The 24288-nt window shown below is 40.7% G+C and overlaps 1 protein-coding gene across 1 annotated transcript in view; it reads right to left on the minus strand.

The window, feature by feature from the left end:
* RGL1 (ral guanine nucleotide dissociation stimulator like 1) overlaps positions 1-7672 on the minus strand; it is an 84897-nt gene extending 77225 nt beyond the window's left edge. Inside the window, exons 1-2 of the mRNA XM_075096792.1 lie at positions 7531-7672; positions 6456-6566 (exon numbers count right to left, since the gene is read on the minus strand). Coding sequence (XP_074952893.1) covers positions 6456-6566; positions 7531-7557 — 138 coding nt within the window. The 5' untranslated portion in view covers positions 7558-7672. The remainder of the gene's footprint in view (positions 1-6455; positions 6567-7530) is intronic.
* Between the last annotated feature and the right edge of the window lie 16616 nt (positions 7673-24288).

The following is a 24288-nucleotide window of genomic DNA, read 5'->3' on the forward strand; positions in this document are numbered from 1 at the left end:
ACTGATCCAGCTCCAATGTTGATGCTGTTGGGTTCTTTGCTTCCTCCACTCTTGGTGGAGCACCACTCCGCTATGTCATTGCTCTGATGATTTGAAACTTTCTTCTAATTTCTAACAATTTATACAGCAGTCTATAGCTGGTGTGAATAGTTCTTTTCCCTCCCTTGTGCTTAGTTCATTTTTTTTTAATAGGTATTAATCATATACTCCCTAAATCTTAATTTTGTTAACCTCACTAAGCTATAGTCTTCAGATTATCATCAGACATATTAATAATTTTCTTGATGATCCCAAAAGTCCTCTCCTGTCTCCCTTCCAGTTTAAAATCGATTTTTCCAAAAATGACCAGAACTACAGACTGTGAGCCAGGACACTCTACAAGGGGATTCACACCTCCCATCTCTGCTGGCAATAATCTAAACCAACAGAGCATCACATTTGCCTTTTCTGTTTTGCATCATGCTGGTGGCTCATGTATTCTGCAATTGACCAATACACCCAATGTTGGAAGCGACGAGGATAAAAAAAAAAATCATCCTATAGCAGAAATTATTTTAATTCATTCACAAACATGCATTTGCATTCTGTGCTACTTAATTTCAACACAGTTCTGTACAGCAGTCCTGAATGTCAGCCTGTGGGATATTTCCATCCTCCATGTGTTTTCTTCCTCTGCTAAACCATCAGATTTTGTCAGCATGTTTCTGCTTTTATGTCACTGATCCTAATGAACACATGACAGCAGTTCAGTCACAGGCCTGACACACACAGAGCTCCCATAGGCACCTACCTCCAGACCAACAGTCCCTCCTTCAGCTTGAGCTGCAGCAGCAGGTATTCTTCAACAGATCCTTCACCTACCTTATAATTCCTTAGTCTGTCCAGAGACAAATTTTTTCAAGTGATTTCAAGAGTAGACTTTCAAATAAACAGATTAAACCCACAGCCTTTCTAAATCCAGAAGATCAGTTATCTTCACAAGACAAATATCTCCTACCTACTTAGATCACACCTCCACCACCCCAAATACAGGCATCACTGCTGTTCTCCAGTCATACAATGTAATTTCTGACTTGACAGATGAATTAAACTCCCTGCTGCTCAACTATCATTTCATACACCAATTCCTTTGTAGTTCTGGGCTGGACACTACCAGCTGCCCAGTGCAGGCATGCATCAAACTCTTATGCAAAAACAAAACATAAAGACATGTGAAAGCCCCATGTGCCATCATCACCACCAACCTCCAGGTTCACCTCTCATCTTTATATAAAATAGGAATTATAACACAAAAATCTAAATACATTTTTGCCTACCTCATTCTGTGTAGCAGATTTTGTTTTTGTTCTTATATGCTGACAAACTTTTAGCTGCGTGTTTTCTTTTGCTTTGTAAGGCTAGACTTTTTGCAACTCTTATTTTAACTCTTAGATACAGCTTTCTCTGCTGACAAGAGCTTTTCTCTATTTTTCTCTATTTGTCAAAACCTAATTCCTTAAGGGAAAAAAAAAAAGTCTTATTAGGTTATTATTCCTGCACCCTTTTCTGTAAGTTTTTTCCCTTATTCAAACTAGAAGTCAAGGTAGTGTTTGCAGTTTTGACTTGCAAACTACCAAGCTCACATATTCAACTATCCGAACTTCCTACTCTACTTGACTTCACAAATACTTCCCACAGTTTCCAAGTGTGCCACTGTAAAGCTAAGCATCTTACAGACCTACTCTACTTACCTTTCTACAGGATTTAATCACTTCCTGAAAGCCAGTTTAAGGCAAACCCCACTGACCCAGCATCACCTCCTATTGGATCAGTCATTTGATGAAGGAGTCAGCTGGCAGTAAGTATCTGCTGCCTTGGTTCAAGCCTTGTCAATTGCCAAGGTTATTCACTCATCCAGGTAGCCTTAAACCACCCCTCAGTTGCCTCTTTCCTATGTACATGGTCATTCCTTTTCTTCCTGCCTTATTGTCTTGCACCATTCATTCTTTTCTCTTTCCACCGTTGTAAGGACCATTCTGCTACCCCCTAGCCCTGGTCCATCTTCAGTGTATGCATCCACCGGCATCTGGCACAAACAAAGGCCAGGCCAATTACCTTCACTAGAAAGGCCTTTTTTCCTTCCCCTCTTTCTTCAATTTTGTCCACTCTATAGTCAAGCAATTCCAGTATTTCAATTTAATCTCATTCCACATCCATAGTCCCAGCACCTCAAATTCTCCAGCCCTTGTTCCTCTTTGCAAAGGACCCTGTGAACAATACTCATTTCTACCATTTCACAAGTGCAGAAGTTTCTTTCCTGTGGTCCTCCTCTGATCCTTCCACTTGTCCAGTAGATCCAATCCCACCTCATACCTTTCTCTTGTACCTTTTGCCTCCTATACTCCTGTCACTCTCCTAGTCAAAGTCTCTTTCAGTCTCTCACCTCTTAAACATTCCCCCTACCTCTCCACTTACTTCTCTACCTCCTGCTTTTTCCTTTCTCTGTGAACAAACTGTTTACTTTTCAGTTTACTATTTACAACAAACCACTCAATGGAGTTCACCCTTTCCAATTCCATTCATACTCTGTCAGCATACTGCTCCTGGCAACGGAAATTCAGGTGTTTAGCAGCTGATCCACTTTTACAGCCGCTGCTTTACTGTTCTTATCTACTTCTGGCTATGGTATGATTCAGCTTGTCTCTGTTTCATTTCATCCGTACCTGGCTGTCAGTTCAAGATCAAAAAAACCCCATAGAATCCTAAACGTTTCACCTGTCTTTTCTGCTTTGCTGCCTTTTCTTCATGGACAATAGCACCATCCTGTTTGACACACAGAGTGTCAGCCTCCCTATGGGCTGCCTTCACATCCTCAGAGGTAAGCTGAATCTCATTTTTCAGGTTCTTTCTGTGTCATAGCTTTAAAATACAACCTCCTCTTTCTAGCCACATCATTAAAATCCCTTGCTGCACTCTCAAGCCTTCCATTCCCATTACCAATATGCCTTTTCCTGTAGCCTGACATAACACGTTTAAAATGATGCTGAATGCCCACTCAGCAGCCCGCTGCAGAAAGCATTCTCCCCATCCCCTCTTTTGAGCATGCCATCCATCTATACAGATCCCTACTTCTCCATCCTTGTCTCTCACAAAGAATTTAGGCCACGTATCTCAGTTTCCATGGCCTTCGTGGCTTGTTCCCAATCTCCACACCATCACTCTCAAGATCCTGGAGACTTCTCAAGGTCTATCCTGGAGACACCAAAACCCACTTTGTTTTCAAAAAATGCCTTCATGCTTTCTCTTAGTGAACCTATTGTGTTTGGGAGGTATTCCCTCTCAACATCTCCACAAGTTACATTTGACTCTCTGTTGCCTTGATATCTACAAATAACTTGAGAAAAATCAGAATCTTGAAAAATTGATACCACTTCCTAGACATCAATCATCAGCTGAGGCAACATAAGTGAACAGACAAGCCTCATTTGATATTTAATCTGTAAATTCTTTTTAGTCAGGGTAGTGTTTTTGTGCAGCTTCTATCACAACACTGAGCTACCACCAGGGCTTTTATTATTTCATAATACCATAGTGCCTAAAGTCTTAAGCTTCACTAGTTAGTGACTAATATTTAGTGACAAAACCAATAGCCATTATTGACATCTTTTGATGTCTATTATTAATCTTAAGGCTAAGAAAATTTGTATTTATACAAAATCTTCACACTTTTAAAAGCTATGGAACTGCTGATGACTGCATAAGTCACAGCCTGCTTGTCTTTTTCTCATTAATTGTAGAAGTTTGAAACAAAAGAAAGACATTTCTATATTTAAATAGGCATGTGTTTACAGTGCTTAAGCTGTAATCTTATGATTTGCTTTTAAACAGACAATTTTCTCATAACCAGGCCAACCATTAAAGAACCCCGGATGGGTTCTTAGGATAGAGAATTTTAAGAAAGGTTTATTAGACTTCTTGAAACATAAAAGATCTAGGTTCATTCACCTACTGGTACGTGTAAAGAATGTGTTTAAGCAAGATTTCAAGCTTCTCAGTAATTGAAGGACTTGGTAATAAATCACAACACACTCAGAATAAATAAGACCTTTCATATTCCTTTCAACACAGGTTCTATGAACTTTTCAGTTAGATATGCGTTTCTCTCAGATATATCAAATAATTTACCATCTAACACCTTCAGCTGAAAAGCTTCCCAATCACTTGACAAATGCAGCACCACTAAGAACTAACAACTCTGGAACTGCTGGATGAACCCCCTGCACTGATACCACACAATATTTAACAGCCACATGCAACATCGAGGTTTTAAAAGACTTAGGCTTTTCAAGTCCCGAAGAACTTGACCTGCACCAATAAACCGCGAGAAGCTCAGTGCCTCAGAGGAGGTCGAACTGCTGAGTAGACCTTCACAGGCCACAAACTGACATTGAAAAAGTAACATTTTAAAAAGTAAATCCACCCAGGCATTCAATCAGTAACAGAGTTACTGTACTTGATACAATGAAGGCTCAATACTTGATGCACAAATAGGTCGTTGCCATATGCTTTCGTTGACCTTGAGTCTTCAACCTAAGCCTAACTTAAAGCACCATTGAAAAAAATAAGGCCAACATTGATAAATCCAGCAGCTTATTAATTTAGTGCTATGAATTTCAAAGCATAGAAAAAAATCATAAAACCCTATAGGCTCCAGATTATAAAAAAAAAAGAGATCACCTGATGACAATTATAAAAGACACAATTATGCTTTTCAAGGCAAAACTGTTGGGGGCGGGGATGGCTATTCATAACTAATGTTCTGGGTTGGAGGCTATTTATTGACTTTTGGACCACAGTAAAGCCATTAATAAAATAAGATCACAAAAATACCTTAAAATATATGACATTCTAAAGATTGTAAAGGAAAAAGACAGCCCATATGTTTAAAATTATTTTTAAATAATATGCATGAGATTTTTGCTAGTGAAAGACGCGAGCCTAGAAGCTGAAGTCCCCAGTTTATGCCTGGAACAGGTGCAGGTTTCTGACACACCGCCTCCTTCCTCACAAACAGGGCTCAATTTTGACCTGAAAAAAAAAACTAACACTAGCCACAGAAAGCTAAAAGTCACTTCTGTGACCTTGCAGTCCCTTGTCTTCCTATGAAGACCAGCACCATCAGCTGTGGTGATGTTCTCAGGAACACCTATGCACTCTTCCTTTGAGAATATGACCAAGACCTGGCAAACTCTTTCTGTGTACAAGGAACAAGACAGCCAAAACAGGATAAAATTCTACTTTTCTAAAGTACATTTATGGGACACAGACACATTAAGAATGATCTCCACCTCTTACCCAAAACCACCAGCTAGGAAATTTACAGGAGCTCAAAAATACTTTTTAATATTTTTCCTGCAAAAACAGGAGGCAGAGGTTGGAAATCTGCCACTCAATGAGAGCAGATTTGAAATTAAGTGTTCTCATTAGAACTCTATGTACTTCTTGGAAACATGGGAAGGGGAGATTCTAAGCACTATCTGTAGGCAGGACAGAATTTGCTTATCTTTCTTGACTGTGGTTTCAGCACTGCTCTATTGCTTTATGTCGTGGAACTTCACAAGAAAATGATTTGATATAAATCTCAGGCCAGTTTTAAGAGTCTTTTAAACTCCAACCCGGATACTACATCAAACCAAGTTCTTATATTATTGCCTTTGATTCCAAAGAAAATATATAAACATAACAAAATGATGTGAAAGTTATAACCACCTCCTGAGGATCTGGCTCAAACTGCCACAGCTGCACTGATTCCACTGAAGTGAGGACATTTTATATCAGCTGGGGACTTGGCCTGACAAAGGTGAAGGCACTCAGCAGCATGCCAAATTGCGTGCGTGTGCATTTAAGCTCCTTTTACTCACTAAAGCCTTCGTGCTTTGAAATAGAACTTTGAAAAAACAGGACAGAGCTGTAATTCTTGCAGAAATGCAGACAATTTCTCACATGGCTGAGAAAGCAATACAAAAAACCCACCCACCTTATATTCACTTAAGATTTGAGGAAGTTTCTGCTAACTTTTGAGTGACCTTCATTAGTCAAAACACCATAACTATTTGCTTGGGAGACCTGAGATAGGTTCCTAACAGCAGAAACAAGCCATAGCTCAGTCTGAAGTAACAGTTAAATGTTCAACTTCTCAGGTCATAAGCTAAGATCCTTATTTCTGTGCTAAGCATCATCTGACCCATGGCCACAACTGGTCAAATCTTTTTTACACGTCAAGAAAAGAGGAAGAGTCAACACAGGGAGAGTTATTTCAGATGACCCAGACAGACAATTTCAGTGTTTTGTTTCTTTTTTAAATAGTGAGAGTGGTCAGTGCTAAAAGTTAATATCATGTGGAATTCAGCTCCCTGGAGCAGGCTCCAAAGTCCATGAGCAACCTTCCAACATGCCACCTTGCCAGCTTTACTTACCCCTAGCCATCTTGCTCCTTTGTTGGCAGCCTGCTGAATCTGCACTCTTTTCAGGGTGACATGGTAAACAGCTCCCTCTTCTACCTCTTCACCCCAGTCCTGAATTGTGCTCTGCCAGGAAAAGGGAAGGGGGGGAAGAGAGAGAAAGGAACATTTTCCCTCTTCTGCTAACCACAATCTATACCAGGTGCTCTACTGCTGCATGCAGAGCTGAGGGCAGAAGATGGGCTGCACAATGTAAATGCAACAATCAAAGCAATCCGGGATACTTTCAGACTGAGGGAACACTGGAGATATTCTTGGCAAGCTGTCCTTTGCTGTGGTATCAAGATACCCTGACTTTCCATTTAACTATTTTTCCTAGACTAGCACATATTTTAAATAGTTGTATAAAGTCTTTTCTAAGGAAATAGTTTGGTTTTGATTAGCAGTCTTCTCTTCCCTCTCCCTCCCCCTCCCCCTTTTTCTAAAGCAATTAATCTCTTTGGCCTTTCATTTATGGAAGGAATTGCACTTTCTAAAACTGTTGAATTACTTAGGCAGACAGCCTTTAAACTTTGAAGCTAACAAGCATTTAAAATACAGCAACCCTTTCTTTCTTTTGACAGGAGGGATCTAAAGCGCTTGTAGTTTGCTTTTCCAAAACCTATTATTTCAAGCTACAAAAAAAAAAAAACCCAAAACTTTACAGAGTCAAGGCTTTAAAACTCACAAATAATAGAAAGCGAATGGAAAAAAAAAACCCAAGTGCAATGTCTTCTAAACTTTAACTGGACCTGTGCAGCAATGACTCCTCGTTTCCTAGATCATTGACTGTGGCAAAGAGCGCAAGCCGCTGCAACGCGGACAGAAAACATGCATCTGAATTTTTCCGAAGGGGAGCTAACTCCCCGCCCGGCGCCCTCCCTCCATCCTCCCGGTGTCAGGCAGGCACACACAGTTACTCGTGCAGGCAAGCATCGCTCGGAAGCGAGGAAGAGCAGCGAGGCTCCGGGAAGCGGCGCGCCCGGCCGCCCCGCCGACACCGGCACCCCGCGGGCAGGGGAAGGGGGGGACGGGGAGGGCACCCGGTTACCATTTTAGCTTTCCACAGCAATTTCATTCTCGATGCCTTCTGGGGCGCCTCGACGGGGCACGCCGCCGCTCCGCCCTGTCAGCGGCCGCCGCGGGCCCGGCCGAGCCGAGCCGAGCCGAGCCGAGCCGCCGCGGGCCGGGCCGGGCCGAGCCGAGCGGCCCCTCGGCTCCGCGGGGCGGGAGGCGGGAGGGCGGGCGGCCGCCTCAGGCCCCGCCTCGGCCCGGCCCCGCCGAGGGGCTTCCTGTTTACCGCCGGCAGCCCCGGCCGAAAAGTTGGGGCGGGTGGGCTAGTGCCTGCCCGGAGGGGGGCTGCAGCTCCCCGGGGGGCGCCGCCGGGAGCGGGGCCGTCTGCCCGTCCATCCACCCGCGTCCCGGCGTCCCCGTGAGAGGGACGGGGTGAGGCGCGTCCTGCTCGGCTTCCAGCGGGGACGGGGCACGAAGGGAGCGCCTCCTCCCAGCCCCCGCCAGCCGGCTGTGCCGCGCTCTGGCGGCCGGGGGGGGGCGGCGGGACGGGGCGACCGCCCGCCTGCCTTCGGGGCTTCCCTCGGCCGCCTCCGGGGCTCCCGCCCCGCTGCTGACAGTTTTCGAACCGTTCCAGAATAATTAAAACAAAACAAAACAAAACAAACCCTAAATACACAAAGGTGGGAGCTTAATTTTAAAAACTTATTTCTACAAGTAAGTTAAACCTTACAGTAAACCCCGACGCCGCTGCCAGCGGCGGTACTCGACATTGTCGTTGTCCTGCTCTGCAGAGGCGTGAGGAGCCTGCCCGGCACTCGCCCACCGGGCAATTCAGGTGGCTCCGACAGGAGCAGAAAGAGGGTCTTCCTCCTCCTCGTCCTGCCTCAGCCAGGCTGCGCCAGGGCGGGCAGCTCCCACCATGCTGCCCTCTGCAACCCCGACCTCTGACCATCAGCTGGAAACCTCCCCCTGACGAGGGAGATGCAAAGAGTGAGGACAGGGGATGGGCAGGTGTGCGGCAGCAGATAAGAAAGCTGTGATAAACGGGAGCCATGAAGAGCAAGGAGTAGAGGCGTGGGCTGTGCACTCAGAGGTGTGGAGTGGAACAGGGCTGAGTTCCTGGTTTGGGAGATAAGGTTTAGGGTGATGGGAAACTGGAGGCATGGGGAAAGCATTCCTACCCATTTGACCTGTAAAACTGGCATTAGGAAACAAATTCTGACTATTTTCACCTGTCTCACCTCAAGAGAATGACTCTTGCTGTTCAAGAAGAAAGGTTTCTCGTAATGATTCTATAATCAATAGATTATCTATTTCTATCATATTTCCCATGTACTTCTTTATAGAGACTAAAACCACAATAAACTTATTTTTCTTCTGTGGGAGTCCCTTGCTCACAGACAGCTTGTATGAACTATGATCATCTTCTCTACACAAGCACTAGCTGCAAACATCAGCATGCTAACTCAGGGATCTCAAACAACCTTAAAAACACTAACTTAGGGTGCCTCTTGAGCTGTCTTTTGGACTACTTTTTTGGACCCACAATGAAAGCAAAGAGGAGTTGAGTGCACAAATTACTATACAAGTCAATGAAAGCAGCAAAAATTGAACCAAAGAGTTAAGATCCCCTGAACCTCAGCACTAACAGGCAGTATATTAACATATTTATACACAAGTGTTACTACCAATTATATCAGGAGCAGCGCTGTTTCAGAGAGACTATTATCACTTGCAGCTGTTAACATGAGGAAGCATATGAGAGCAAGGAACACTATTCTAAGCTACGAAACCAAGATTGAGTTTTGTTGTCATGGGTGACCTGCTCTGATTATTTGCCAGGCTGTGCATTTAGTTTATTTGTGTAATATTTAAGCAATCCAGAATACGCTGAGGCAGATACAGATTTTTAATAATCTGACTAAAATGTATTGTAGCATACAAATCAAAGCCTGGCTTTTCCAAAGTCCCTTGGCTTCTTCTGTAGAACTGCACAGAACATTCTGAATGCTTTAGATTTTGCAAACCAGTTTTCCACATCATAATTTTTAGGTGCAAAAAACAGAGTCTGCATTGAATTCATGTAGCTAGCCCAGCAGGTCTGCAGGCAGTTTCAGAACAAATTGCTATTGGACAGGACAAACATACATTAGCATGTGAAAATGGATATCCAGCTACAAGGAATATAACACCAAAGCCAAATAATTATTCTGTGTTGAAATAAAAGCTTTATCGTGGTATGATGTTCTGGTGCCACAGTAAGTGCACTAGTGCCACTACCACTACTTTGGATGGTAGTCACCAAAAAATGGCAGTTATTTCTATTTCTTTAATAGTAAGAAAATGGCAGTGAGTTAATACAGTGGGAAGGAGCACATGTATTTGACTCAGTTTAGCTTCTATTGAACCACACATTTTAGACTGATTCCTTATGAAAACACAAACTCAGGACTTTTCTTTCAGGGTAGGGCACAAGCCCTCTCACAGATTATGTTTCTGAATTCTCTTGGTCATTGACAAGTCAGGAAGGAGTGCCAGATGAACTCATCCAGTTTAGCAAGTAGCAAAAAGCCACTCTTTTTATTAATTAGACAGACCATTTCCAGATTATTTTTAGTGAGATATGGTGCCCAGACTTTGTGACATTAGACACAGATCCACCTTTCAAAAAAACCCCACAAATTGAAACCACAGTGAAAGATTATGGGACAGACAGTAACCATGCATATAATTCTGTAGTATATCATTTTACATCCTACTTTTGGAACAGTATTTTGAATTTACACATCGTCTTTCATCTTAAAAGGCTGCAAGGACTGCACAGACTGCGCCACTGGCACATGGTCACGCCTGGGCTGCTGAACAAGAACCTGCAACACACACAATGGCATACAGGGCAATAAGGGGAGACAGAAATTTTGGCCAAGGTGATGAGGCCCATATGGCAACAGATATACGTGTTTACAAGAACAGAGAGTTACCTACACTCTTCCAGATTTGAAGTGGCATACAGTCCAAATCACACACAAATGCTAATCTTTACTCCTAGATCCCAGCTCTGTCAACATCCACCTGAGATGGCAAATTGTTATTATCTGGTGTTTTTCAGCATCATCCACCCTTTGCTGTCATGGGCACTAAGTGCACTTGTGAAGGTAGATATACTTAAGAGGCAGCTATTTCCCAGCTCAACAGATTTCTGAGTGAGCCTTGAAGATGATAGATTTACAGTGGGATATTTGGTCCTGTATTGCCTTCAGTCAGCTGATCTGGGAGGGAAGGATCAGAATTAGCCTGAAGGAGAAATTCATTGTCTATGCTAAAAGTTATTGCTCATTAAGGAAGAGGCAAAAGAAACACGCAATATTAAAATATCTGTCTTTTGTAAAAACCTTCAGTATTTACTTGATTGAAATCTTAATCTAGTTATTTTGTTTATTTATCCCTGAAATTAGTTTACATGATTAAGCCTCTAGAAACTGTTTCCATTTAATTAGTTTAGCTGCAAGGGGAAAACTGCAAGATGACCAGGACAACACACAGTGCAACTTAGTCTGGCAAATTAATTTAATCTTTCTTTAGCCCCTACCTAGTACACCAGTTCAGAAAAGCATGTAAGCAGTAGCTTTCCTTTAGCATGAGCTTAAAACACTCACATCAAAGGAACTAAATTCTTAAGATTCTTTGATAAACTGGAGCCTAGACCCTGAAATCAAAGTGAACTGCAGGTTCAAACCTCCATGGGATTGAGTCTTCTCCCCACGAGAGTTACATCAAACATTGCATTGGAAAAAGCCCAGCAATCACATTTTCAACAATTTTTCAGTGAAAAACTGCTCATCCAAATCCTCTGCCAATTCTAATATTTGCAGTTTTCTAGTCCCCTGGAAGTCTGGGTTCTATTGATAACCCTCTCACTTGGGAAAAGGATATTTGTAGGCTGGGATGGTATCTTCATTAAAGCAGCTGACAGGGGATGGGATAGTGTTTTCCAACACAGTGTGCCTTTCTTATGCCACAGTATTTGCTTCTTTTCAGCTAAACAAAGAGGTCAGTTTAAATATATTACCTCTTTTGACAGACCTTGTCTGTATTTATATCATCATATCTCATAGCTACAACAACGCCGTTATGTGGAATACAAGAAATTTCTGTCAGATGGTAGAATCTTTCAAAGGGAATGAAACATACTGTACTGACTACAAATTTAACAGAAGGACCCATTTTAACTCCAAGTCCTGTCATTAACTTTTACCAAAACTTGCATGTCTGTGTATGTATAACATAACATATAAGTTTGGTCTTTTAAAGAGAAAGGATTATGCTCAGTCTAGGCTCTTAAAAACCTGCCTTATATCCAAACGCTGATTATTCAATACTGGAAAGGAGGAAAAGCATATGTAACATTTCACTTCCATTTAGTTGCATTCTAAGACTATTATGTAGTGTTCAACTGCTTATTTGAGACCAAGAGACAGGATCAGAATGCACAGGAAAATGTGAAGACAAAGTAGGCTCTGATTAATCTAAAAGATGTTATGTAAAGATTTCAAGGACTGAAGGAAGCATGAAAAAGTATAAGAACAGTCTGCAACTCAGTTTAGTGGAGCTGCCGTTTTGTTTTGCTCTTTCAACAGACGTTAATCATGAAACTGATCTATACCGATGAACCACACTCACAGTCAACTTTGTGTTAAATATTTGGTTCCTCCCAAATCATGTTCACATGCAATAACTACATTCCTGCCGTAACCAAGCCCTGCGCCTGCCCTTTCTACTGAATCAGAATTGCTCCTTTAATACATCTGAGCATGTATTCCCTCCCCCTCACAAAAAGAAGGTAATACAAATCCACTTGTGAATGCAACCTTACACTTCTCACAGTGAAATGTTATATAAGAAAATACTTTGGGGTCTGGAAAGTTCTCAAACTGCAGATCATTGACCACTTACAGCCCAACCAGAACTTGCCGCCTGTCCACAGAGAAATAAGTTAGTCACAGAGTGATGATTTTTCCTTGTTTTCAGCTGTTGCTACAGCTGGCATGCAGACGGTTTCATGAGAAGACAAAGCAGAAGACCTATAAACCAGCTGGAAATAAAGAACAGCTAGTCTCGCTGCCTCTGCTAGGGGCCTAGGAGAAGGAGAAGAGGAAACAGAAGTCAGAGATACCCAAATAAGGAAAATATTCAGGAGAGCAAAGGAAAAGGACAAAGTAACCAGGTGATGTAAGAATCACCCCAGACAGCTTTCCCATGAGAGAAAGGCATCACACACCCTAAAGGGAAAGAAGCCAGGTACCAGAGATCCACATGCAAATTAGTTTCACTGGGAAAGGATGCTCAATGGGAGATGGGAAAGAAAAACACAAATCTGACTTTTTTTTTTTTTTCCAAAAAAGGGAAAACACTCCTTGCATTACAAAAAAATGTAAGTTAGGCCACGGTTTCAAGATGTTCCTTTCAATGGCAGTGCCAGCTCAAGCAGTTTCCACTCCTTGGTGCTTGATTGTGCTAGGGGCTAAAATTGTTCGCATGTTGGATATGCTAGACATTTCCTAGTAACCATGCCTTTGCATTAAAGGTTTTTCCAATATTACCCTTTTTCTTCTTCTTCTTTTTTTTTTTTAAGAAGCAATGGTTACCACCTATACATGTGCAACTGTTAATTGGAAGAGAGGATTCCACAAGACAGTCTCTCTGTTCATCCTGTAGAAAATACAAGAACCTATCATATAGAATAAAGCTTGTCCAAAGAGACACTCCTGCAATGGATGACGCGTTAGAAGTTCATGCCTACAGAAGAAGATACATACTGTTTCTATTAAGACTATCTCATTAATTATTATTCATCTGGTTCTTTATAACCACATTTAGTTCTTGCTTTCCATTTATGTCACATGCCCTCATGTTGGTAACTAACAGGTGCTGCAGACTACAGTTCCTGAGGTTGAAACTATTTTTTTAAAAAAATCACACACAGATGAGCCACAAAAGCTACAGAATGCTGAGACTATAGAAATGCAAACACAAATCAGTTTTATATTGTGTTTTAATGACTGTGGACTCTGACCTGTAGCTTGGCTGCAGAGAGCTCTTTACCACAGTTACCATATGAAAATTACCTGGTAGTATTCCTTTACATTGTGCACACCTGAGTTCCTGCTTTCCACTCAATTACACAGGTAGTTTGTCAGGGAGTGCTTTAGATTTGCTTAACATTCAGTGTGTTACAATCTCACCTACACTGAAGGTCGTTTATGGCACAAAGCACCTCACAGGCACATACCTCATGCAGTCATTTCCTTCAGTACAGGGGCAATACTTTGCACATGCTGTGTGCTGATGTACAGGGTAACAGAGGTGAGTCAGGTCCTCTGTCCTCCTCATTTGAAAATAAATTAACTTGGGTATTTATATTCTTTAAATGAATGAGATGCACTGTCACTACATGTCAGTCAGGAAGAAAAATTGTCAGGATCAAAAATTAAATTTGAATTTCAAACCACTAACTTATCAAAGCAAAAGAAATGTTACAGTACACACTCTATGACTGATCTTCCACTGTCTGCAACCTTTGCAATCCTTACCTCTGTGCAAAAAGGGAAAAACAATGTTCCCCACTCATTCTGAACAGCATTGGAAGATGTGACAATGCAGTAGCAGCTCAGTAAGGTACCAGATACACAAGTTCATCATAATCTGTCTTCATTGACACTAGAAGTAAATACAAGCCTTCAAGTAATTGTAAATACCAACCAGCCTCATGGTAAAATGCCAAGGAAATGCAGCAGAGCTCGCATACATAAAACTAAATTAATGATTCATAAGGCTGCATAATTAACAATGCTAAGTCAAAAAAAGTATGTAGTGAAGGAAGCACATCCAGCCTTCCCTTTACCTCTCATTTCACATGTGATTGCAATTAGATAGGCATGCACTGTTTCACAAACTATGTTGTCCAATAGGATATGGCATGCTCAGATCCAGGTGGCATATCTCCTTCAGGAACAGCAAGTCCTGAGACTTCAATTTTTAAAACTTCAAAGCAATGCTGCTTGCAAAACCACAGTCACATCACTAGTGAACAGCACCACCTGCAACACCATATGGAGAAACAACAGTGTATTTTACTCCCCGTCCACTGAGCCTTCTGACTCAAGAGGAGTGTAAGTAATGCAGGTGTACCTCAGAGTCTGGTCTCATACCTGCCCCCTCCCCAGTCTGCAGAAACATCTCTTGGTTCTTTGGGAACCAGCTGTAGGAGTAGAGACAGCAGGTCCCAGGAACTTGAGTCTCAGTCACACATATTGCAAAACACACAGAAACTTTTCTGAGTCCATAAACGCTTTACGAGGTCTCCCGTTCCTTTTCCAGCCCCACTTGTCCCTGCTGCTTCAAAGCAATATCTTTCTCTAGTTCCGTGCTCTATAGCTACTCAGGTGTTCACAGCAAATCCTCTTGACTGCACCCTTCACAAGCTTTGAAGGAAGAAACAAAACCCTGAAGTGCTTGCTAGGTACATGGTTTTCTAAAGCTCATAACTCAGTCAAATCAAAGCCAAAACTAAGGCACTTCACAGTTATGGCTATTTCAATGCCAGATTTTAGCATACAGGCCTCAGCCACTCACGCTGCAGAGCTGTTCAAAAGAAGGCAGCAAAAAGTCTTTATGTAGGGGAAAAATAGTTTTCCACTCTCCTCATACTCACACATGGATGAAATGTTTTCGCTCAAACTTTCCAAAAAAATCACCTTTGAGCAGAGTCCAAGGGCCCCATTTGAACAATTTTTAAACTTTCTGCAAAGAATAAATACTTTAATTGTAAAAAAAGGCATTGCTCAATTACAAATTTGACTGTGGGTAATTCTCCTGACATCAATTCAATTTCTCCCAATTTACATTTTCATGAGACCAGAGTCAACCCCACTGCCTACGCAGAACTAATAAAAATTATTACTCCCTTCTCCAACAGAAAGTTATGGAAGACTGAAAAAAGAAGGCTTATATATCCAAAAAGCACTATATACCTATAAGTACATGGCAAAAATAACAGCACCATAAGATTGCAGACCAAAATGCCAAAATTTTCAAACTTCATACCAAAATCTTCATGTCACAAGATGCATGAAAAACAGCAGGGAGGGAGAAGCATTTGAGGTTGAAGAGGAAAAATGGCTCCCCATCAGTCCTCCCTGGCCACAGTCAAACAGAGCTGGCCTTGACATACAGCCGAGCTCCAGAACAACCTGGTGACTTCAGCCAGATGGAGATCTGGATCCAGCTATAACTGGTCAACTGTTTAGGCCTGAACAGGCAGTGACTGAAGCATCGAGATACTCCACAGTGCTTGAAACAAGGCTATCTTGGGGCATAGTGAGGTATTAATGAAGGGAAAGATGCTTATGCTCTTGAGATTGCTTTGTTTGCAAACAATGGGACCATGTTCCTTTATCTTTTTGTTGCTTCATAGAGGAATCGGCAAGCGTGCATATAAAGGAGAAGACAGGGAGATGAAGGTTACTGATTTCTTCCTGTTTCAAGGAAAATACTGATTTTCCTATCTTTTACACACACAACTCCATTTAGTATCATCAGTATTGTAACCACCCAGTTTTCTGCCGCTGCTCCTAGACAGCATCATAAAATAAGTCCAACAAACATGAGAAAAAAAAGATCTTATGAACATTGTGATATAAATGGGTCATGCTGTTTGCATCAGCTGAATTAAGGAAAAGAAAACCTCTTTCCTGATTTGTGAATCAAATGGCTCTCATATACAAGTGTCACTCAAAAGATTGCCTTCTCTGTTTCATATCTTTTGTTTGCACCTAAGTAAAGTCTAATAATTAAATTGGTCATGGCACAAGCATGTATTGGGTTGATTTAGCAAAATTCTAATTTTTCCTAATTGCTCTCTCATGTCCATAAATAGGCTGATTCTCCATAACAAGCTTCTTACTTTCAATAAATTTACAAATCTGTTATTTATATTATTGGCTAGTTGGTCCTCAATTATCCCCCTTATTGCCAAATTACTTGCCATAGCTCATGTTCTTTTCTAGCAAGCTTCAGTTTCCAGAAGAAGAAATTTCACTATTTGATTAAAATGAGCTCTCAAAACTTCCCACTCACAAACATACATTTCTTTTCCCCTTCTGATCCATTTCATTTTGCTTTGGTTACAGATATACTGCACATAGGCCTTTTATGGCCCTTACAGTATGCTTAGCAGTATAAATCTCTGTTGACTATGAGGATTTTCATCTCCTTAATTTTCACTCTAGAGTCTTTTTCATTTTTCCTCTCAAAAAAAGGAATATTTCCTCCCCTAGAAGTCTGTATCATTCTGGTATCCTTTAATCCAAGCACTCCCCAGAGGACTCTGGGCTTAATAATTATTTTGGAGTGTCTATTTTTTAGGATACTGGGAGTACTTCCCACTCTATCTGGGGCCTCCTATTCCTCTGAAAAGACCTTTGCCAGCTAGCTCTGTATTTATATCTAACTAGTTCAAAGCCCAAGGACTTTGTCCCTCCCACCCATTGAGTTATAATCAGATTGCACATCTTAAGTTTGACTCATTCACTTCATGCATACATAGTTTCCAGAAAGAGTAAATGAAAAGTTTAAACTTAAATGCTGTTCCTGTAACAAATCTTAGTAATCATGTTTGCAATGGCATTATATATGTTAGAGATATTTAAAATGCCCAAAAGGAACTCCATAGCTTAGACTTAAAACGTAAGGAAAATCTGTATAAAGCGGTCTTGTGAATTGCAAACCCCAAAAGAAAGTTTGGCATTTCTGAATGTTGTGCACAAACACAACTTTCTTAACCTCTAAAAGGTCATTAAAATGACAGGGATAAATTAATCACAAATCCTTGTATCACTATCAGAGTTTATCTTATTTGCTTTTTTATTCTAAATGACCCACATGAAACTTAAGAATTATGTCCCCCTTTATTGTGGGACATATTTCAAAATACTCAGAAATCCCTAGACCCCATTTTAAGAAGCCTGCTGAATGCCAGTCATATAAGAGAGCTCTTCTGGATGTGAAGACTGTTGAACATCATGGACAGATTTCTCAGTCATATCTAAAACAAATTCTTGCAAGCTTTCATGTAAGATGGTCACTGTGCACTTCTCTGGTCTCAGATCACAATGCTGTTAATCCAAGCCAACAAAGGATTCCCACCAGCATAACAAAAAACAGAACATAGGCTTCAATTCAGCTCAGAGTGAAGACATGAGAAAGAATCTAATTTTCCAGTTGGCTTGGGCTACTGACCCTACCTTTTTCCCAGTGCTCTAGCAACAGTAAGCCAGAGTTATCTTCTTTTTTCCTATCTCCATTGCGTTAAAAGGGAAATAATTGAAGTGAAGCAAGAATTCAGCTTATCTATGGGTCTCTTGGTTGCTTCAATGCTACATTCATTCTATCTGATTTCACCAAATCCTACAAGGATTTTATTACCCTCTTACAGCCCTGCTACAGAGGCAAGCAGGCACCATTAAATCAGACTCCTACTCCACAGCTTTCTTTTGAGCGCTGCTTAGATATGCAGGGAGGAGCAAAGAACAATAAAATTGTAAACAGATATGTAACAATTAACTTTAGAAATATATACACTGGGCCCTCTGCAATCACATAATGTTTTTATATCATACTTACCACTCAATCAATTAAAATTTTGGGGCATTACTAACTACCACAGCCTTGAATGAAGAAATCTCTAAATTAGAAAGGATATCTTTCAACTGCAGTGCAATAAAATCCAGGTTTGGGGAGGATGGAGTTTGTGGTTTTTTGAGTTGTTTTTCTGTTTATTTTTCTGTTTGTTTTTACCTCCTCCATCTCTAAAATATCCCATAGTCAGATAAAACAGCCTGTACACCAGTGACTTGCCTTCTACAGGCTGTGTTGCTCAGGCGGGTTGCTCCTTCACCTTCTACCAGATCTCCAAAGAAACATGTTTTTGAAGGAGCAATTCATTCCCTGTTTGAAAGCAACAGAAAAGCAGATAGCAATACATTTACTTTTAATGTCCATTATATTTCTTTCTCTCTTGTGAAACACAACAATTGAATAAGATCATTACACAGATAAGGAAGATGCTCAGTCATGTTCATTAGATGCTGTGCCAGCCACTCGCAACCAATGGCATGGTTACATACACCCAAGCCCCCTTCCTAGCTCACTTAAATTTCTGCTTTCTCTGATACTAGAGTAAGTACCACTACTGCAGTGGCCTAAACCAGTACCCTAGACAGCACATCTACTTCTCCCTCTTCACTACACTGCATATGTAAGTGCAGTACTAAGACTTCCTCGATCAGGACACCTCTAGATTAAGAAAACAGATACTCATTTTGCTAGGGGAGGCAAATATGCTTTTACCAGCATAAGTCAGCCCCAAGCTTTTTCCCTTTATGCTGTTATGGCTCTTGTCCTCCACCTATTGCAAACTCTGAGCTTTCCAAAGCCCATATTCCTACCCTTCAGATCAGTCAAAATGCAGCATTAAGACATTCTTTTGCATTCAGTTATTTAATATTCACTTTTAAGATCCCTCAGAATTTGATGTCTCTTCTGACTCTCCTTATTTTCATCTCTTAGAAGCTTCTCACCTCTGCTGATGCTTCTTCTCACAGATCAATGCCTGCCAGAAGCATCCAATGTTAAATTTCACTGCTAGGCTTCTTCTTTTATATGTTACCAGTATACAATTGGTAACCTCTTCAAACTTATAAACCCAGCTTTGAGTTGCATCTTTATTCTGATGCCAAAAATGCATCTGTAGTTCACAACAGTGATGTAAAGATCCTGTGGGACACAAACAATACTACCTTTACTAACAGAAGTTTAAATGATTTACAGCATGCAATTGATGCATATCACTAGTGATCTACAAATACTTGCTCTCACTGGTATTTACCTTCATACTTTGCCCTACATCCTTCCCATTGTTTGCTCTACCCATGTTCTGCCTTTTCAGTTTCATTACATTCTTTGAGACAGACTTCTACCCACTTGTAAATGTTCCAGGACAAGATGACATAAACCCTGCCTGTGACCTTTAGGCACCGTTACAATACAAAAATAGATTATACAATGGATCCATGGAGTCCAATATTCAACAGTCATGCCAACTGATGCACTCTATTGTAGAGTAATAGAGTAAAACCCACCTGAACAAATTTAGATCCATCGTTATTAAAAACTCTGTGAACTTTTGGGAGCAGTAGCCCCAGTATCCTCAGCTAAAGAGAAATCTCTTACTACTGATGCTCTTGCTACTTGGTTGCTGCTGTAGTCCATATATCACTTCCTTGAAGAAGCACTGCTAGTGACTTCAGTGGATTCACTTGCAAGGGAAAGGTGACAGGATTAGAACCGCAGGCTGTAAACACTCAGTACCCTCTGGGATTACGTTGTTTTATTATTATTGGCGCCTTGTGCTCAGACAGCAAAGACATTCATTTAAGAATACTAGTTTCTATTTCCAGCTCTATTACATCTATTTTTATTTGAACTTATTTAAAAACAACATTATCAACCCAGAAACAAAAGACAGGAAGGAGATGGAAGTCCACAATGCTTGAGACTCTAGACAATGACAGGAAACAGCCCGTGTTTTGACAGTTCCCCCAATTCTCTTCCAGATGATCTTTGCTGAAGAATTATACAAAGTCCAAAAAGCAAAATAAAAACATAAACAAAACTCTGTGAAGGGGAAATCCTCTTGTATTCAGAAACCAACAGAGTGGAAAATTTTAGAGAAAATCCAGGTCTAGAACATTATGATAGAAAAAATGTCTATATAAAAGCAGGAATGGAACAGTGACATGACAGTAACAAGATGTAACAAGAACAAATGATTCCATGTTCCACTTGGAGAAATCCCATCGTCTGCCTCCAAGCGAAAGTACAAACAAACAAACAATTTAGTGTGTTTTATGACAGGTATATTAACAAGATATTTGGCATAGGCATTTTCAAAGTACCCACCACAGTGACAGTTGAACATAGTACAAAATGTTTTAGGTATATGAAGCCTCACATCCTGTCCATTTCTGAGACCTTCATGGTCAGATAAGAAATGCCCTTCAGCTTATATATGCTGCCTTAATAATTAATGCACAAACATAAAAATCCACCTTTATTATAGAAAAATTAAGAAAAACTACTAACGAGCAAGCCAGACTGTAGATCAGTTTTGTGGTGCTCTGAACAAGCATCCAGCTTACTGGCAACAGAGCATTACTTAGCAAATTCGAACCCTATCCATTGTACCAGGATGACATTACTAGATGTATTTTGAAGTTTTTACATAGATAAAGATCTAGCTGAAGTAAAACATACTTTCTCCTCAGTAAAATAAAATGAAAGAACTTCAAACTTGGCCAGGGTTGAACACTGTAACACAAAAGTTTGAGCAGAAGCCAACTGTTTTGTTCTCCAGAGGTCAGCTGGAAACACACCAATAAACAGGATGGAAGATACTCTTTTCAAGGGACTATCATAACAGCAAATTAATTGTGCAATATGTTACTGTGCTCAGGGAGATGAACTGGATTGAAAATCAGAACTTAGAGCAGATAATAATTATTCAGTGATACTAAAAACCCTAAAACAAACAGAAAAAGCCAAATGAATATTAAATTCTTGGGTTAAAATCTGAACACTGATAGGATCCATGGAGGAATTTTTCCTATAAGAAGTTACTCCATAGTTGTCCACAACCAAACTGTCATGAGCTATATATGCACTACATAGGCAATTTGTCAATCTTGGTATAGCCACAGCTGCCTTCCACATGACAGGGGTTTTGCAGCACCCTCAAAGAATGAGCTAAAACATACAGCTTTTCATCCACAAATAATTTCTTACCTGACACTGCCTTGCTAGAGAGGACTATTCAAACTGCAATGCAATTCTTCAGTAATACTGCCAGCAAGAATACCAGAAAGTGTCAAACACAATAAAGGAGTTTATAAAGTGGTCACCAGTGCACTGAGGACTGAAATAAACCCCTCGATGCACTTCCCATCCAGCACCAGACAGCATCAGGTGGCAGTATGGTTCAGTCATTACAGATTTATCCTGGATTAAACCTGCAAGCAAGAAGTGAAATTACTTTATATCCTCCTCTTCCCCCAAATAAATGTCAATTTTTCTTTATGGCTAATTTTCTTAACCTTTCTTTTGCAAAGCAAAAAGAAAGCAAAGAAGCCTTAGCCTTTTTTTGCTTCTTTTTTAAAAAATAACTTCGAATTTAAGCTTACTGCAAACCACGACCAGACGTGCAGTTATCACCATAACATGGCGTGATGTGTCAGTTGATAATTTGGCGCCCACTTAAGAGAAGGAATTCTGCTTATTTTTTGTTCCACTAGTTAGTCCAAAACCAAGTACAAAGTTGCACAATTCCTCCAATTTTGTTGCAGAAGCAATAGTCAGAACCAACATTCACAGAAGAGGGAAGGAAAAGAAAAATCCCAGTCCTCTGTTCTGGATAAGTGGTTATATGTTAAAAAAGCAAGAGCTCGGCAGAGAAAAAACACTGCTCTTTTGCTTTCCCAGGCAGGTTTCTTGCTCTTCCAAGTGGACTCCAGACTTCATGCATTTCTTTCCTTCCCTCCCTCCCCAACCCTTGATGATAATACTTGGCAGGAACTTTTAATTAAAAAAAAATCCAGACTGCCTTTGTGCTACCCCAGCAAACCTCTCCAGGGAAATGATGTTCTTTGCTCAGCAATTCCTGTTCAGCACAGAATGCCAACACAAGGAAAACAGCTGGAGTGACTTCCTATTCTCCATTAAGGCCTGGCGGCCTAGGAAGAAATCCTTACAAAAAGAAACAGAGCCTGAAACCAACAAAGAATCATTGACAAAGAAATGCATGATGACTTTTGTAAGATGTTATTTTCAGCTCATTTTTTTTAAATGAATACATTCAGTATCCCACAATAACACAGAACTCATTAACAACCTGACCCAACTAACCACCAAAGCTGTGGAAAGCTTCAGATCAAGTGACAACCAGAACAACAACTTTTACAAAGAAAGCAGATCTGTTGTAAAGACTATGCAGGAATGACCCGGGCAACGGGCTCGAGCAGCACTTGCTACAACAGTCTGAATGGACACAGCCTCCAGCACGAACAAATAGCAACAGTAATGCAAAGCAACAGATACACATTCTATATCATCACCTGATGAATGTGCTGAGGCTCGAGTATATATTTTCTAGGCCAGACGTGTCTTAAAACAAGTGATTCAGGCAGCAATCTTGCCATATGTCATGATGTTATCTCACTTTGCATTTTCCTTGAAGATCCTCCTGTTTAGTTCCTGAAAAGTCTCACCTTTCATTTACATACAAATAAATGTCTATATTCCAAAACCTCAATATGGCTCCCCCAGTAACTCCTTTAACCCCTAAAAAATTAAGATAATGCAAGCATTATTACTTTTTAAGTCTTGTAGTTATGTCATCCTCATACTGGGGAGGGAGGAGCTTGCCAGATGGGATTGATAATTACGTGACTGTAATCCTAACAGCTGTCATTCAGACACATAAGGAGAGTGTCCAGTTCAATGTGAACACCAAGAGATTTACTTTAAATCCCTTTCCACTCCGTAGAAAAGCAATACTAACTACGCAGCTATCACCACATCTCCCCAGGCTTCAAGATCATTTTGATGGACATTATTTTTCTCCTAAGAAACACAAGGTCTATTTACATGTGTAGGGAAAGCCAATATTTAATTCAAGGATTACAGCCATTAAGCCCTGCTATTCTAAATCAGACTGCTCCTTGGGCTTTAATTTGAAAATCCATATATTACTTGCTAACTTCCTCACATTTAAATCTCAAAATGTAAAGCATCTGAGATCATAGCTGAGTTCTGGAAGAGACCCAAGAGTTAAATCTCTGGGGAAGCCAGGCAAGGCTGATAATTGCGTTCAGACAAGGATATATATTTGGTTTTTACTACACTGATACTGGATAACACTCCAGCCTTGCATTTTCCCTTTTTTTTTTTTTTTGGCTTTGCTCCTTTCTTCCTTTTAAGGAAAGGTGACTTTCTTAATTGCCTCTCACCTCTAATCACATCTAGATAATACTAACTAACCGACCCTTTACAATAGTCTGGCTCCTAATGGTTTAGTGAGGGGGGAAGGAAGAGAGGAGAGAGCAGTGGTATACCTCTAAGGCAGTGGACTTTACAGTTTGAAGGTCTGTCCTTTTCCTGAGGCTGTGTCATCACAACACTCACACTGTTTCCATCTGAATGACAGGATGGGTCCACTTGCTTCTCTCCCCACCTCCTTTTCTTAAATTACCATGGATTTCCTTCACTGTAACCTTGTTGCCAGCTCTCAACCTACTCAGTGGACAAACCACAAATTCCTCTGGTTCAGTCTGCAGTTGAGGGATGGGGGAAGCAGTTCCTCCAACAGTATTTAAAAGAGGAGAATGGAAACAAATATTCCAAAGTAATATTCAAATGATTACACAAATGTTGATTAACAGAAAACTACATGAAAACAAAGTGTCCTGCACGTAACATACAGGACACACAACTTGCCCTGTTCCTACATGTTTAATCAAGAGACTTAAGAAAAAAAGTTATGACATGTATCCCATCAAGTCATGACTAGTTTCAGGATCAGAATACAGCACTAGCCATCTCCCATAATAGTCATATGGCAACAAATCTTTTACCTGTGCTAACCTGTCCTCCATCATCTTTGTTAATCTCTTAGGCTTGTACAAGA

The sequence above is a fragment of the Phalacrocorax aristotelis genome, chromosome 6 (genome assembly GCF_949628215.1).
Source record: "Phalacrocorax aristotelis chromosome 6, bGulAri2.1, whole genome shotgun sequence".
NCBI lineage: Eukaryota > Metazoa > Chordata > Aves > Suliformes > Phalacrocoracidae > Phalacrocorax > Phalacrocorax aristotelis.